General features: G+C 45.7%; 1 protein-coding gene across 1 annotated transcript in view; it reads left to right on the forward strand.

Annotated features, from left to right (window-relative positions):
• LOC149347238 (sodium-coupled monocarboxylate transporter 1-like) overlaps window positions 1-11,186 on the forward strand; it is a 55,401-nt gene extending 44,215 nt beyond the window's left edge. The window contains exons 13-15 of the mRNA XM_089585534.1: window positions 7,799-7,902; window positions 10,890-10,990; window positions 11,088-11,186. Of these exons, the coding sequence (XP_089441660.1) occupies window positions 7,799-7,902; window positions 10,890-10,990; window positions 11,088-11,186 (304 nt within the window). The remainder of the gene's footprint in view (window positions 1-7,798; window positions 7,903-10,889; window positions 10,991-11,087) is intronic.
• Window positions 11,187-17,671: the final 6,485 nt, after the last annotated feature.

The following is a 17,671-nucleotide window of genomic DNA, read 5'->3' on the forward strand; positions in this document are numbered from 1 at the left end:
ATGCTTAGCTGCGGTGGTTTGGCTCAAGGTTGTTGTCTGGGTATCGAAGGAAGCGGCATGCTTGGTCAAGACGGCAAGCAATTCATTTTTTTGAGTCGGGGTGAGACCGGGGCTGATAGCAGCTGAAATAGATGCCGAGGCAGAAGCAGGGGTCGAAAGAGCTAAGCTTGATGGGGCAGAGGAAAGAACGGCTACAGGTTGAGTGGTATCCACAGAAGCGATGGCTGTGCCTTGACGCAGAAGAATGGGTTCCGGCGTAGTGTTGAAGGCAGTCAGTAGTGAAGACCCATTGGTGAAGCGGAGCAAGGACGCGACGAGAAAGATGCCCCTTGAGAAAAGACAGGGGCTTGGTGTCACGAAAACGTCCCCAGCGTTCACGTGGGCAGAAGCAACAGAGAGGACATCTTCGCAGCCGGGGTAAAGTACATGATCAGCGGTGGTAACCAGATGATGAGAAGGCAGGACAGAAACGGCAGAAAGGTCGGATTCAATAGCTTTAGACTAGGGGGACAGCAGGTAATTACAGCTTGCGCAGAGTGGAGGAAGTCCCAGCCGAGGATGAGGGGATATGCACAGGAGGGAAGCACAGCAAATACTATGTAGTGCAGGATGCCGTCGATAGTGACTCGTGCTGTACACAATCCGGAAGGACGCATTGATTCATCATTGGCAGCACGGAGAGAAGGACCACTGTAAGGGTTGCGCACCTTGCGAAGACGAGAACATAAAGCAGAACTAATTACAGAAATGGCGGCGCCCGTATCGATCAATGCTTCTACTAGAGTGCCTTCAATATCAACGGTTAACATGTTCGATGGCTGTGCAGGAGGAATTGAGAGGTCGGCGTGCGGTGCAGTTTTACCTCCGGAAACTGCACAATTTAGTTTTCCGTGTGGCCAGTTGTCTGGGAGGATGGTGGACGTAGAGGCGACGAGGAGCGGTGGAAAGGCGATGGGGAGCGGCGGCGCGATGACCGGCCGTTCGAGGAGCGGTCCGGAGAAGTAGAGGGATAGGAGGGACGATAATTAGTATGGTCGGCAAACGTTGGGCGGTAAGCGTACGACGAGTGCGGAGCGTCTTGGGAGAAGTCCCCGTACCATGGGCGACGAGGAGGACTGGTGGCAAACGTCGGGCGGTAAGCAGGTGACGAGTACGTAGCTCCGTTGCGAAAGTCTGGGTACCACTCGCGCTCGTCGCGTTGACGCCGACGGCACACACGGGCAACATGCCCGCGAATTCTGCAGTAGTGACACACCGGCCGACGTGCAGGCGGACTCCAAACAGGACACATAGCGGGGGGGGGGGGGGGGGGGGGGCCTCGGGGACACTGAGACCGGAGTTTGCTGGACGGGCTCTGGATGGGACGCGTAAACAGCAGCAGGAGGCGTCGCAGCAACCCTGGCTTTGGTAGGTACAAAACGCGGTACAGGTGGTTCCGCAGCCAAGGGACGAGTGACCGAAGCGAGCTCGTCTTTGATGAGATCACGCAAAGGCGAGGACGACGGGGCAGGGGGCGGGTGGGAGTCGACTGGCGGTAAGGTGGAGCCGTGCAGTTCCTTCCGGATAATGGAGCGAATAAGGGAGCGTAAGTCCACGTCGGGTGAAATTGGGGTGTCCCAGGTGTCTTTTAGGCGAAGTGACTGAAGGTCGTCAAGACGATGGCAAGTTGTTCGGATATCTTGGACTGACGTTGGATTCTGAGCAGCGAGCGTATTGAAAGCAAATGACCCAAGCCCTTTCAGGAGATGACGTACCCGATCGTACTCTGACATAGCGCTGTTGACACGTCGACACAGGGCAAGCACGTCTTCAATGTAGGATGTGTAGGACTCGCCGGGTAGCTGAGCGCACGTGTCTAGCTTTTTTTTGTAGACAGCGGGACTTGCACCAGATGTGCCAAAAATTTGTCGTATCTGTGCCGAGAAGTGATCCCAGTCCGGGATGGCATCTTTGTGGTTGACGAACCAAGTCTTGGCCACGGCAGTGAGGTAGAAGGACACGTTTGCAAGTTTCATCGCTGAGTCCCAACGATTATGGGCACTGACCTGGTTATATTGGTCGAGCCAGTCCTCGACATCGTCCCCGCGAAGACCAGCAAAAATTGGAGGCTCGCGCTGGAGTGTGATGATGGTCCAAGTGGGGTGTCCAGAAAATGGAGAAGGTTCGGGTTGGCTCATCATTGCTGGCCCCAGACGGTTCGAATCGAGGGGAAGAAGAACGGGGGGCCCATCGGGAGTACGAGTGGTGTTGTCGCCGACGGTATCCATCGGTGGGGGTGGTACGAGCAGTTGGCGACCGGAACGTAGCTGCAGTCTGGTGGTGGTGGTGAAGAGCATTTATTTAGTAATTTACAGAGAGGTGCTCGGGGAGAGGCCCCTAATGGGTCTCACCCCTTACAATACTAGGCGGAGTCCCTCATTCCGGGATTCCGTTGGTCGAGACCGCTACACAAGTCCGCCGAACCAGGGCCTGTTGGGCCGATAGTTCCTGACAGCTGAGCAGGGCCGCCTCCCAGTCCTCTCGGGTAGGGGAAGGAGTGATTGGGGGGAGAGAAGGATTTTTTTTGCATGCCCAAACCATGTGGAAGGTGTCGGCCACCTCCCCACAGAATGAGCAGCGGCCGTCAAAAGAAGGATTAAAGTGCTTGAGAACCGCCGGGCCATGCAGGGTGTTTGTAAAGAGCCTGAGGAGAATTCGTTCGCCAGCTTTACCCAGTCCATTCATAGGAACTGGGTATCGCCGGTGTTCGGCACGATAGTGCTCAGTAATTTCTTTAAAAGAAAGGAGAGGGCTGTGACCTGGGTTAAGCTCCTCCCAAGGGACGCCTCGTTCCCGATGAGTGAGTGCGCGGGCTGCCTCATGGGCGGCTTCGTTACCTGGCATGCCTTGGTGGCCGGGGACCCATATGATTGAGCGATGAGTTGCATCGCCATCGCGAGTACTGCGGTGTAAAATTTGTTGAGCGAGTGGAGTGATCCAAGCGAACTCAAAGTTACGACAGGCTTCGCGAGAGTCTGTGCGGATGAATTTAGAGTCGGGATGGGAGGCTGCGAGGGTGATCGCCACCTCCTCCGCATGCGTGTAGTTGGGCGCTCTGAACGAGAGGCCGTCCACCTGTTTTCCCTCGTGTATGACTGCAGCCGTGTACCATTCCCCCCTGGAGCGGTAGGGGCCTGCAATGTCGACGTAGAAGACGTGTTTCTTTGAGCCATAGTGGCGGTGCAGGGCATTCGCCAGCGTCTGGCGCCGGCCATTATGGTCCTCCTTGTTCATCTTAGTCGGAAGGGTTCGAACGTAGAGGGCGCTTCTCCACAGCTCTGGCACTCGAACCCGTTCCATGGTATGGTGATCATGTCTGATATGTAACCGGTCCAAGAGGCGGCGACCGGAGACGGTCTGGCGAGACGCGTGTATTGGTTAACGAGATGCGCCTCGCGGAGTTCTCGATAGGTGTTCACCACCCCCAACGCGAGGAGTCGCGCGTTGGAAGTGGATACCGGGAGGTCGAGGGCTCTCTTGAAAATTTTGCGGAGTACAATCTCGAAGTGATCTTCGTCATGTTTCCGTAAGCGGAGGTAAGGAGTCGAGTACAGTACTCGACTAGTTACGAAGGCATGCGCGAGCCGCACCGCATCCTTACTTCGCAACCCTCCTCGCTTGTAGGAAACGCGGCGAACCATTCGGCCCACCTGGTCGCCGACTTTGCGGAGTTGGGAGACAGAGCGCAGGATGGAGCGAGCTTTAATGGCACCCGTAAATATGGCGACCAACCCTTCGAAGAAGAAGATGAGCGATGATGATGGATATGTACAGATGAAGACGAAGGTCGCATGTTGTGCTTACAATACAATTACAAGCTTACACAATTCATAAAAAATAAGCTCTATGAAAATTTCGGGCCTAAGACACAATGTCGTTACTGCTGACGCAAAGAAACACTAAAAACATCACGCATACATACAAACTATGGCACTCAACATGTAATCTGCCAAGTCGCCCTACATTTAAGTAATCTAGGAAACAGGATTGATTTCAGGGTACGTATCTCAAAGAGATAATTGAAAATATTTCTGCTGGAAACTGAAAAAGTAAGTATTTAAGTTTACAGGTTCCCCTTATGTTGCTTTGTAATGCGATTATTTAGCTTTGTGTTCAGCGTGTGCTATGTGTATTAGATGCATTTTATGCTGCGTTAGAATGCAAGTATTTACCTTTTTGTTGACCGTGTGCTTTGTGTATTAGATGTATTTTACATCCTTGTTATTGTTAATACAACTTTTTTTCTGTCAAATTTGAACGTTTGCTCTCTGTACAAGGTGTATTGTATATGCTTATTAGTTTTGTTTGAAATTCTATCTTGTCTGTCGTTACTGCTTGATAGGGCAGGCACCCTTGTCAGGCTACCCCTTTAGCTCCTGCTTTATTGCGCGTTTATTAATTGCAATACAAAAGGAATGAATAAACTTCAAACTTTAAACATAATTTCACTGATAGACGCTGACTCAAGTTTCTTCCACAAAATATAGCACTGGGCATTCCACAAAAAGGCTATCGTAAGTGCAGTATTCGCACTTCATTAGGAGATATTATGTCGCCTGAACCACAGGCCGCTTGCTGAAGCGCTGCTCTTGTGCTCCACAAGTGCAATGTTCGAATTTTGATGCGATGAAGAACTTAGATGTTCACTTGAACTGCACACGGGCCTCCCGCTTTATCCAAGTAAATGAAATGTTCTTTTTTAAATTGCACCTGACAAGGTTAGCAAGGTGTATTTTCGTACCGCGGCCAGGTTGGTCTCTTTTAAGAACATTCTTTAAATAGGTGCTTTTATTTACAAAACTATCATCAAGAGGTTAACACACACTGGATTACTGGGCCAGAGGTTAACACACACTGGGCCTATGGATTACTAACAACCTTTCGTGGTCAAAACACATAGACGCTGTAGTAGCAAACTCAATGCGGAAGCTATTTTTCTTGAGGCGCTCCCTAAAGTCATCCCCATCTAGTGTTCGTCTATTGGCCTACAATTCTCTCATCCGTCCATTACTAGAATATGCCGCAATCATTTGGGACCCTTTCACGTTAACAAACATTCAGAAATTAGAGCGAATACAGCATAAAGTGGTTAGATTTGTTTTTAACTCATATGGCCGTGCATCTGTAAGTGAGCTCGTGAGGCGAAGTGGGTTACCCCCCGTCACTGAGCGCAATCGTGTTTGTCGACTAAAGTTTTTTTTTCCAGCTTATAAAAGGACATTATAAAGTTGATACCTCTAATTATTTTTCTTACTCCTCAGGTTATAACACGAGACAAAGGCATGCACTAACAATCACCCCTTTGAACGCGCGAAATAACTGCTTTAAATATTCTTTTTTTCCGAGGACAATTACTGATTGGAATAAACTTAATAGCGAGACTGTTAATCAAAATTCTTTACTTCTGTTTGAAAAGTGCCTGTAAATGTTGTGAATTTGTGTGTGTTTATATGCTTGTATTTTGTTTTGTCCCACCCTGCTATGATCTGTACAAGATCGCAGTATCTATAAATAAATAAATAAATAAATAAACTGCATAAAAGCATGTTCTGACTGAATGGACGTGAATTTTTGTTTCGATCAATAATTAAGCTCGACATTTTAATTGCTTTCCCGTACTTATTCCATGCAAAATTTCCGTCGATATCTGCAGCTTTCTATGCTTTCCCTCAACAGAATTGTGGAGGATGTTTATCGAACCATCTGCGCTAGACACATTCATAAAGCATTCTGCTATCTTTCGTAACCTTTCGTTCGTGCGTTTTCTAACCGGTAACGCTTGACAACATAATTCTCTGCTTACGTTCGAGCAATTATTTCGTACCGTGCAACAACTAGCCCACAAGTAAATTTGCAACATTGCGCGCCCTTCTTTTTTACGTTGTGTTTGTGTGAAAATAACTGACGTAAAGGACATCTTTTGAAGGCAGGTATATGCAGCAAGGTTTTCCGCGGTCTGTATCTATCTGGCGAAGCACTGAAACATGTGTGTAAAGCTTACTATAAAGAAACAATGCATGTTTTGAGAACTGAACAAGATAGACTACAGTCCCCTTCCAATTTACCGCAATAGTGACAGCCCTACCAGCTTCAGTAGCACTGAGAAACTATCAGATTAATCACTAGGTTCATCACTGAGAACGCCTGGCGCACTGTTGCATCCGTGTGCGGTTCGCGCACCTTAGTACGCCATTTTATAAACTAGTTTTTTCATCATAGGCGGGTTTGCACCAAAAAAACATAAAATTCATGCAACGCTTCTGTCCAATGAGGCACAGGTATTCGCATGTCTGCTACAGTTCAGTTACTCCGACACTACTCGGGTGAAATTTTCTTCCCCTAGGAGCAGGCGCAAAGGTGGGCCAACATCGGTTGTAGTGCACTCTCTGTAAGAGTAGTCAACCGATACCAGATACATGTCCGCATGTGTCCCATCCTAGATAGCACCTCTTTCCCGCCCACCCGGGTGATTAGCCAAGATCACGTCACTAAACCTAATGCATACTAAACAGCACCTTCCACGTGAAGGACATGATATCGCTCCCAGCCTCTCTTGAATAACCTTATAAACGCCTATTGTGTAACCACGGCTTTTTTCAGTCGCCAAAGGCTACGATGGCAGTGCTCAACGCATTATGATCGTCCATCGATCGAAAAACCAAACACACAAAGATACACCTGCAACACAACTGTAGATATAGCCCAGAGCTTCAGGTCAATTCTAACAGAGCACGGGGCTCTTTCTTCCGCACTGGCTGAACAACAGTCTAAAATGAGTAAAACGATAATTAAACGGAGCGCTAGACACGAAACGCCTGAAACTGTCTTCTAATGTTGCGCCTTTACTCGCTCTGGTGTATGACGAAGCACGCTTCACTACAGCCTTTATTGACCCTCTATTTGGAAAACACAACGTTCCATGCAAGATCGCAGCGCACTTTATGCGTGGTCGCAACGGAACATGGTATTTCCGCTTCGTTTTGCTACTACAGGGTGGTGCATAGGTGGGCGACCCGGTGAAGTAATGGGCGCCACTAATGAAATTTTTCTACCGTAAGTATGCAGACGTAAAAGTGCAGGATGTGTAAACAGAAATAAGAAGAAAAATACACAGGAAATCGTGCTACATAAAGTAGTACTTGATCACAACCTGCTATATGAATCAACGAATCAACCCTCGGCCGTCAGCCCCCAGCGACTGCGGAGCCGCTGTCCAAGGTGGGGGTGATGCCTGTGACGCAGCGGAGGTTGCTAAGAATCTCTGGCTCTGGGCAGGCCGCCATTGGAAACTGAATCTGGCAACGTTTAATAGTAGAACATTATCCAGTTAGGCTAGTCTAGCTGAGGTCTTCGAGGAACTAGCGCGTAATAAATGAGATGTCAAAGGGGCTTATTGCCATTAGGAGGACTGAGGCAATTAGGATAACCGATGTCGTCAAGGTTGCCTAACAAGATTCCAAGAAAAGGCAAGCGTAGTAAAGGGCGACAGAGAGTTAGGTTGGCGGATGAGATTAAGATGTTTGCGAGGATAAGTCGCAGCTGGCACAGGACAGGGTGAACTGGAGAGATATAGGGCTGGTCTTTTCCCTGCAGTAGGCGTAGCCAGGCAGCTGCTACTGCTGCTGCCGTCTTTCAACGCATTTCGAAAGCATCTGCTACTTTGTGAATAAACTGATTTCCTGCCCTTTACCTCATGCGGGCTAAAAGACGCACTGTCGGAATACTGTGCCTTATTTTTTAAATGTTGTTTTTCCTTCAGATCGGATGAAGCATTTTTCCTTTTTCGGATATCGTCCTTTTGGAGCAGCTTCTTTGGTATTTTTGCTACTGTTGCAATCGGAGTCTTGGTGAGCGCTATAACAGGTAGGACTTTGATTATGATAATTTCTGCATCATTGTAATCCAGCTTATTGACTGAGTACATAAATCATTTCGTTTACGGGAATCTGGGCTTTTGTGGCACAGTACCTCCACTGTCCTTAATAACAGAAATTAACTTATTTGATTAGTTGACTTCTTTATAGCTTTTTACATCAGCCCTTTTATGTAGCTTCTCTTAATTCCTCTGTAATTTCCTCGGCGACCCAATATTTGATAACAGCTCCACGATTATCACGGCGACTGTAAAAATATTTGCGTTAGTTTAAATGTCTCACTCTCAAGTGTCTTAGCGTCCTTAAGAGCAAGAGACTCAATCCCAAGGGAATTGAAGCGTAGCAGGGGGCGGCAAATGTTAGGTGGGCGCGTGACAATAAGAACTTTACGGGAATAGGGTGGCCGCAGCTGGCAAAGGAAAGGGTCAATTCGAGAGATATGGGAGAAGCATTTGATGATGATGATGATGTCCTCGGGCTGAATGGCACATACCCACGGCGGGGGATTGGCCAGGGTGCATAGCGGAAGCATTTGTCCTGCAGCGGGCGTAGTCGAGCTGATGATGATGAATAATAAGTGCAAGTTAACTTGCAGTTGGCGCCCACGTCTGTTACTGAGTGCATCTTGTTTCTGCCGGTCGCTACTTTTCTGCTCTCAGGCTTCCTCTACACTTCAATGATACACTCCACGCTACACTTCTTTTTTGTTGCTTACCTACCCCTTTGTGAAGTAGGAAAGGTTTTATGATCTTGAGTTCTTTAATAACACTCTTCTCTTGGCAAAAGTAGATTGTAGCCTCTTATGCTCGTATGGTCGAGGTACTGCTGAATACCTTTCTTGAAGTGAAACCTTCGACTAACGCATCTTTTTTACTGCTGCGAACCATCGTTCTTTTGCTCCCCGCCAACTTTGTCCAGCATTCTTTTCATACCTAGAATATTTTCACACCTCATTACGCAACTTGCGGCTACACCTCACCTTGCCCAGCACACAGTATCTAGCACGGTGCTAAGATTTGTGCCCATTCTGATGTCGATTTCATTTATACTTTTCCCACGCGGGCTCTGCCTTGTTCACTCCCATGTCTCCGCAGGTGTTCGTGTATATTATGTGCCCCACTAGTACACAGTCGGTTACTAAGTGGGGGCCACTGTTTGTACGATGTGAGGAGTGCGGATGAGTCCCTGTGGGCTTAATGTGGGTTGTACAACGGCGGCCCACATGGGCCTCAGTTGGACTGCCCACTAAATCCCGATCGGTCCCATTTGCGACTCATGTAGGCTGCCCACTTATCACCCCCATCGGTAATACTTTGGGGAGAATTGCGCAGCCCTGAGGACCAAAAATACATGTTTTCATTACCGGTAACACCCCCAATACCGACAAGCTACCGATGAAGGACTGCTCGGGCAAGATCACTTCGGGCTTACCCACGTATCACCATAGGGGGTCGATGTGGATTTCTCAGGGGCACCCTCAGATCCAGGTACTCCATCGGAATTTCAGGCCCCAACATGACGGGCTGACTTTTTTATATGTTAGCCCGATCCAAATAGCCGAAAGCACTAGGACATGTAGGCAATGTGAGCTGTCTGCACCGGCTTGATGATGGGCGTACTACACGCAACACATGCGTGTCTGTTTGGAAACATAATGGTTTGGGCAGCCGCAGGTAGTTCAGCGCAACCTGGTATCGTGGCCCAGTTATAGTTGAGCATTTTTCTGATTACTGCGCGCAATTTACGTGAGTGCAAGTGCCATAGCAGAATACGAATGAGACGGAGTGCTCTTCGCAGGCACCCTCAGGTAATGAACAGCTCTTTACCAATACCCCTCAGCAGGCAGTTATATTACTGGAGGCTAACGAAAAGCTTTGAAATTACATTTAGGACAGAGCAACGACGGATTAAGTTTCAGGTACAACTTGAACAGACAAGAAGTGAATGGAGTGGGTCAGGAAGAAACGTGAATTAGCCATGACCTAGCCCAAACTGAGAGGAATAAACGAGCATCGTCAGGGTAGTTATGCGAAGGCAAGATAACCGATGTTCCTATAAGGTAATGGACTATATTGCAACCCACGGCGAGCGTCGCAGGGGGTGTCTTAGAGTTAGTTGAGGTAATGAGCTCAGCAATTTTCCGGAGATGAGGAGGCCACACCCGGCATAGGACGGGTTTAATTGGAGGGATATCAAAGAAGTCTTTTTCCTACAGTGGACGTAGTTCAGCTGATCAAGATTACTGTTATGACTACAAAGGGCGGTGAACTTCGACGACGGGTGACCTTCGAGATGATAGATTTCTGCGGAAATGTTTAATCGAATCACTTGACTCTCCTGATCTGACCGCCCCACTGAAATTAACACGGCCTAGGCAAAGTGCTAGAAAGCCAGCTTTTTTGCTGGCTGCCACAGATGTCTTCGTCCTACACTGCTCGTTTAACATAGCTTTATTGCGCATGCCTTCTTCAAAAATTCTGATTTTGACATATTTATTCCTGATAGATTTAACAAGAACATTCTTGAATCAATATGCATAGAACGTTAAATTACTTTCGCCAGTGCCTCCCGCATACATGTTATCCTCTTTTGTTCTTATAAACAGAACAATGGTGCACTACTGCCTACTCGGGAATACGTTTGTGGGAACCTAAAGTACAGGAAAAAAATAAATAAAAATAAACAATGATGTTCAATATCTTCGGATACTTCAAGTAATTCTGCGCAAGTTTTACTTGCAATTCAATCATGACTGTACGAGCCCCGTGACACGTTAAACAATACGTCATATCACCAATTTTCTACGCTATAGTCACAACTGTTAGATACCGTTAATACGTTTACTACCACTCAACCTTTATTCGCATTTATTTTCGCAGAAACCTTACTTTCCAGCCCATAGAGTAAATGTCTTATTTCTCTACCACTGTTGTTGCTCGCAACTGATAGGCTACAAAACATACTATGCTGTTGTAGGAGAAATGGGGACAAAAAAGGAGCAACCGGACCTCTGCAGTGATAAGCTGGTCAAGATATGGCGCAAATCCAGGCCCAGTCTTGACGAAAAGGAACACGAGGTGAGTGTTGGGGATGTTTTTTCCTTGGCTAAGGTGCACTGAAGCCGATGCTGATGTAAATTCAAATGATTCTGCAATGGAATTTCTCTTCTTCCAGAGGTTGCAGAGCACCCGGACGACATGTTTCAATGAAGAAAAGGCACTCTCCACAGAGGAGCAGAATCTACTCGCTAACAGAGCTGTGATGCAGACCTAGATGCATGAAAGAACGAGTAAAGTTATTACTGCGATGGCGTGTTTCAAAAGTTATAACGCTTGTCGTCGACGGTATGTGCAAGCATGAAGTCCATTGAAGGACAGGTCTAGCAGGTACTATGACTATACTCCCTCCCGTAAACGTTGGCTTTTGAAGTGGCGCGTGTTCCTCTCAAGAAGGGGGAGGGGGAGAGCTTTGACACGTTGCGCGGTCATGGTGCTGATCCGAGAGTTATGTGGCAGCGTTCGTTCGAAATCATACCACAATGGCTCTACGACGCAGACGTCTAAGTGGACTTATGCACTTCTAGAGACTTACCATGTCTTCTTGCCGTTAGCTCGAAATTGGGCGCACATTACGCAACCTTGACTGTGCAAACGCACTCTCACCCTGCCGTCGGCACATGCATCCTTCTGGCACCGTACGTTCTGAATAATCTGGGTAGGAGATCGCAGCCGGTAACGAGATTTTTTCGGACTGAAATTAGGAAAATTCGTTCCGAAGGGCCGCCCCATGTTCACCGCCATGTTCGGCTTTGTGTTCAGCTCCATTCGCAAGTGATAATCGGCTAACTTTACCGAGCATGACAGCTAAAAGCATTTAATGAGTAATCAGCTTGGCAATGAGTCATTGCGGTGTTTTAACATAGCGGATACGTCCCTTATGCAGCTAACGCTGCAATACGGGGCCCTCAGTGTGGGCCTACGTGACCGATACATGCCTCAGGTCGCCGGAATAACGCCCAAATATTTACATGCCTAAATTCTGTAGCTGCAATAATAAATGCACAAACTATTAGAGCTCCGTCCGAAAATTCGAATTAGACCTTCACTTGTGTCTCTTTGCAACCTGGGAAGGCAAAATCTTTCCGGTAGGAGGTTCGACCGGTTCAGGCCTGCGTTCGCGTAGGCATCATGGTATCAAAAACAAAACTGTGATAGCGCTCAACATGCAAACAGACACCTCTTTGTGACTACCCAAGCGATATTCAAAAGGCTGTCGACCTAGAAATCAAGGCGCTCTGGACTGTTCACTCATACTAACACGTGAGCTTAATGTTCTGCTCATAGTTAACGTGTAGCTCCTCTTCACCCTGCCAAACGCCGAAGTTACAACGGATTTTCTGGACAACGGGGTCTTCAACGCTATCGCGTTTGAACCCCTCTCTTCACCGCCAATAATGTTCTCAACGAAGCCATCTGCGGTACTTGTGGAAGCGTTATAAGAGAAAGATAGCGCTCGATGAAAGTCCGGAGGTGGTGTTTCAGACTTTAACCCCTTTTCAACAGTCCGTGATCCAAACCTTTCGGAGCTGATGAAGACTGCGTTCTTATGGCTTTATTTAGTGGTACTGAATACTTTGAAATTTAAGCAGGGTTCAAAAAACATGTCAGCAGGAACGCAGTAGCAATCTTCGCGCCGGTGCCGAAGAGTAGTGCTCAACGAAGAAGCTGAATTAATTGTCAGTTCCACTGTCCGCACGGACAACACAGAGACGGCAGAACAAACTGCAATATCGTTAGCCATATCAAGCAAACTGCCAGGACCATAGTTAGCTAAATGTCGGCAGTGACGAGCTTCGCCAGAGGGAGAACCTCTCCCAAAGGGAGATGACTCCTGCAGACAATGAGAGAAAGCAGGCATTTGAGGCTCTCTGGACCCCCGCCCACGCCTCCCTAGCCGGAAACGAAACGGCCCTCGAACAAGCTCGAGTACTCATATTCTGGGCGGGCGGACTGGCTGAAGATGCAAAACTAGGGCTACGCTCGACTATATAATATGGGAATATCCTCGGACACTACATCTGGGGCTCTATCAAAAAATCGAAGGACCAAAGGGAGACCTATGTACTCAGCTGCAACCCGGAGATTCAAGCAAAAATAATTCAACTGGCGGAAGACGTCGCCAGTGCCTAAGGAATCCTGGCTAACGTCTAAAGCAGGAATGTTAACCCCACAGTGTGGAAATAAAGTTACTGATGGTGATCATGGAACTCAAAACGAAGAATTGAAACATGACAACTTCATTGCAGCTCTTTTTTGTACCGTAAAATCTATGGCAATGAGATGACGGCCTTTTTTTTACAAAACAACAAATATTCCTTCAGCGCAAACGACCCCTTTAAATGACCTCCAGCAACAATTTCTACTAGGACAATGTACCCAATTACGTAATGCGCCGTTTCCTGGAAATCAGCACTTCCATCTTGCAACTTTCTGGCACATCTTGTTTCTTGACCGGACATGCTGGCGAATACGCGCAGTCAACCCACTAAACAAAAATTTCAAACTGTCTGCCTGTTATAATGTATACGGGATACGGGTAGTTAAATATTTGTCCTAAAGTCTGGAATACATTGAACTTTGAGTTGCCTTGCAAGGCGTTTTTTTCTGTTGTTGAAAGGAATAAAGCGGCCACACTGCCTTTTTCTTCCGTTTTTTTTTCAACTTTTGTTCTGTACTTTTTGATCAGTCTTTATTTTTTTGATACTCGGCTGCGAATGATTCTTTCCTGCGTGTTTAAACGCGATATCGTTGAGGATCTATTTCTCCAGAATATACGGTGTCGTCAGCATCATCATCATCATCAAATTCACTTTATTTCTGGTAGAAAGCAAGCATACATCATGAGCAAGAGAGTTTAAAAGAGAAATATTCTACCAGGGAAGACGAGGCAAAAGTCGTTTCATCTACGCCTGAGAAGGCTTCGCCTCCTGTCGAGAAACATTGCACTCTCTATGCTATAAAAGCAGTTGAAAAAAAAATACATTGCACCTTTCAACTTAGGAGGGTAGAAGTGTAGGCCAGTTGGTGAGACCAGAAGGAGCTAAACACCGCAGCGGACACGGGACAGAGAAAGAAGACGACACAGGGCGGTTGCAAGTTGGAAGTACCGCCCTGTGTCGTCTTCTTTCTCTGTCCCGTGTCCGCTGCGGTGTTTAGCTCCTTCATGCATCTTTCAGTACGTGCAGAAAACAGAAGCATTGTAAACAGGGCATTGTATGAAATTAGAATCGTAAGTACGAAATAAAATAAGAAAATTTTTCCCCAAACAAAAGATTACATCACAACCAATTAAGTTATTATTGTGTCAAAAGGTAAGAAGCGCAGTTGCATAAATGTTTATCACAACAAAAGATTAGTTCATAACCAGCTAAATTATTAGGGTCAAGAAGCGTGAAGAAGCAACATTTGTATCGATATATATCAATAATCTGACAAGAAACACAGCAATACAAACGGAACACTAACCTGATTGGGATAACAAGAGACAGGTCATTTTGGTTCGACTAGTAGCTAATTTCTTATCTGCGCTTTATAAGTACCCGGTCACTCTACATCCACTGCGATGCCAATAAGTTGTGGAAACAAATGTAAAAGGACAGGGATCTGGTAGTCTAACGACTGCGTCCCATAGGAAGTTCTGAGTTTTTTCTCAGCAAATGAATTTTCTCTAAAATTATAGCCGTATGTTTGAAGTTGGTACATCCCAAGAAATTAATTTAGGTTCTATTTTATATGAGTGAATATGTTCAGTGCCAGGCGCTGTCGAAATGTACTTGTAATTGTATGTATTTCATTATTGTAGAACACTGGAGCTGTGTATTCTCGTATCATGTATCGTATTCTCGTATTTTATTAATCGGATGGATTTCTTTTGTAGAATATGAAAACGTTCGAAATTACCTTTGATAGTGGTGCCCCAAACATGTAGGCAATATTGCAATCTTGAATTAATGATGGTATAATAAAGCTGGCGTTTGAACCACGCTGGGAGCATAAACTTAAATCTATTTAGCATTCCAACAGTTCTCGCGAGGTCCATATTCAAATAATTTATATGGTGTGTCCAGTTAAAGTTCTCGTGGAAATGTACACCCAGAAGTTTTTCAGTACTCACACGGTTTGATGTTTGCCCCTCGAAGACTAAATTAACTTCAGTGTCAGTCGCCTTATTTTTAGCCCGAAAGATAATGTAGCTCATTTTTTATTTGTTAAATCTTAGTTGGCTATGCAGCAACCCCGTCGGTAATTCTTCGAGCCATGCATTGGTTATCTTCATTAGAGTGATAAGACAATTGTCATGAAAAAACACATTAGTATCATCAGCATACAACACTATTTTGGGGGTTCGGGGTATTGATACAATGTCACTAATATGTAAGAGAAATACGAAAGGACCTAAGATGGGACCTTGGGGTACGCCATATTTATTTACTTGCGTAGTTGATCGGGTATTATGAATATTAACGCACTGTAGGCGGTTGTATAAGTAACTTTTTACAAAAAAAGAACTTTGCCGCCAATTCCGTAATCGTAAAGTTTACTGAACAATATATCGCGTTTAATGGAGTCAAATGCCTTCATGAAATCTAGAAATACACCAAGAGCATATAGCTGTCTCTCTATGTTTGTTATTATTTTTTCCTTGATATTCAGTAGCGCTGAGTCAACGCGTTTTACTTTTTGGAAACCATATTGTTGGTTCGCAATTATACCCTTAGAGCACAAAAAACTGCTGATTCTAGTGCTCATTATTTTTTCGGCCACCTTTGCAAAAACTGGAAGCATGGATATAGGGTGGTAGTTACCGAGATCGTTCTTTGCCCCGCTCTTATGTACTGCGCACACTCAGACGATCTTCCTTTGATCAGGGAAGGACGCATGACGCATTATGCAGTTTCAGATATGACACAGTGGTACGCTCAAAATGTCGCATAATCATTTCACAAGACGGACTGCAATATCGTCATGACCACATGCACAAGTATCTTTGAGGCTTTTGATAACTGTTTTGATTTCACTTGGCGTGATTGGGACAACAGCATGGAACTAGTTTCTTTCGTAGTTATGTAACTCCTAGGCGAACAGTGCCGCGTGCCCTGTGACGCACCAGATGCTAAAAAATGACCATTAAATTTATCTGACAGTGAAGGATCTGGACAGGTTTTGCCAACAATGGCTATTTGCTGGGAGCAAAATCATGATTTTTACATACAAGAGAGCGCATTAGTGTCCATGTTTCTTTCGGGCAGTTATAAGTTGCTGCAAACTTGTTCATGTAGTACGATATAAGGGCTTTCTTTAGGTCAGCGTTTAACTTATTCCTAACCTTTTTGTATTCTAGGAATTTAGAGCTATCTTTAGTCCCAATAAATAATTGGAACAGGTTATTTCTATAGTTCATTCTATTGTTGTATTCATCATTAATCCACGGTTCTCTCCTTTTCCATTTTCTGTTTACTTGCTTCAGAGGGAAAGCATTGTTATCTAATTCATTTACTGTACGCAGGAATGAATTATACGCAATGTTCGAGTCGTCCTTTCTCAAGACGTCATACCATGTTGTTCTTGATAGAAGGTTACGGAATTTCTCAATACCATTAGCACTGATAAATTTACGCGATATTTCGGTTTGGGGTCCGCTTTGTCTTTGCATGACAGGTAAAAAACAAAAAATGGAATGTGGTCACTAATGTTCACTGAAAACAATCAACGGCACCTAGTGTCCTCTAAACAGTATGTAGGGCATAGATCAATTAACGTCTCACTGTCTGGTGTTGCGCGTGTTGCGATGCCAGTCACATTAACAAGTCCTATCGAATGCATCGTCGCGAGGAAAGCATTGCAAGAACTGTCGAAAGAAAGCATGTTTATATTGAAATCGCCTGGCATGTCGAATGGAATATGTAATAAGAGCAGGTATTCGCTGAGTTCTTCAAAGAAGCATAAGAATGCAGAAACAGACCCTGAAGGTGGACGGTAAATAACAGCTACTGCAAAAGCATGACCTGCAACTGTTAGACATTCATAGTCTTCTGTGATAAGTTTATATTCTGGAATAACAGTGTACATTATATCTCTGCTGAAATAAAGTGCCACACCGCCACCCCTCTGTCGCTGACGACACATTGTTTCGCAGTTATAATTGTCGAAGTGCACAGCATCTTGTGCGTTTTGGAACCAAGTTTCCGTGAAGGATACTACGGAAAAATTGTGATTCAGTGAGTCCAAATATGTACCAACGTCGATGTGTTTATTTTGCAAACTTCTGGTGTTAAGATGGAACTGAGATATAGATTTCCTCCATCGTTGCTCTTTCATGAATTTTCTGAAGGAGTTTGTGTCATGATAACAGCAGTTAAAGGACTGTTCAGCCATGATGACAGGCCCTCCTCTAGACACGTGACTTATTCAAGCGATTAAGCGATTTGCTTGATGTCATCTTCAGACATTGTGTGAACGGCAGCTTCACCTTGCTTTTTTCTGACAAGGATCCTGCCGTTTTCTTGCCATGCAAACCGGTGCAAACGTTCCTTTGACCTCATCTTAACCAGCCAGAGCAGTTTCTGATTTTGAGAAGTTATGGTGTCAAAAAAACTGTGGTCGGGAAGTTTCGATCAGAATAATGCTTTTTGTTCGGACCACTATTCCTTTACGGCGCGCGAAGCAAACTGCACAAGGATAATGGGTGTCTTCAGAGGT

The sequence above is a fragment of the Amblyomma mixtum genome, chromosome 4, assembly GCF_055824585.1.
Source record: "Amblyomma mixtum isolate Tamu chromosome 4, ASM5582458v1, whole genome shotgun sequence".
In the NCBI taxonomy this organism is placed as follows: Eukaryota; Metazoa; Arthropoda; class Arachnida; order Ixodida; family Ixodidae; genus Amblyomma; species Amblyomma mixtum.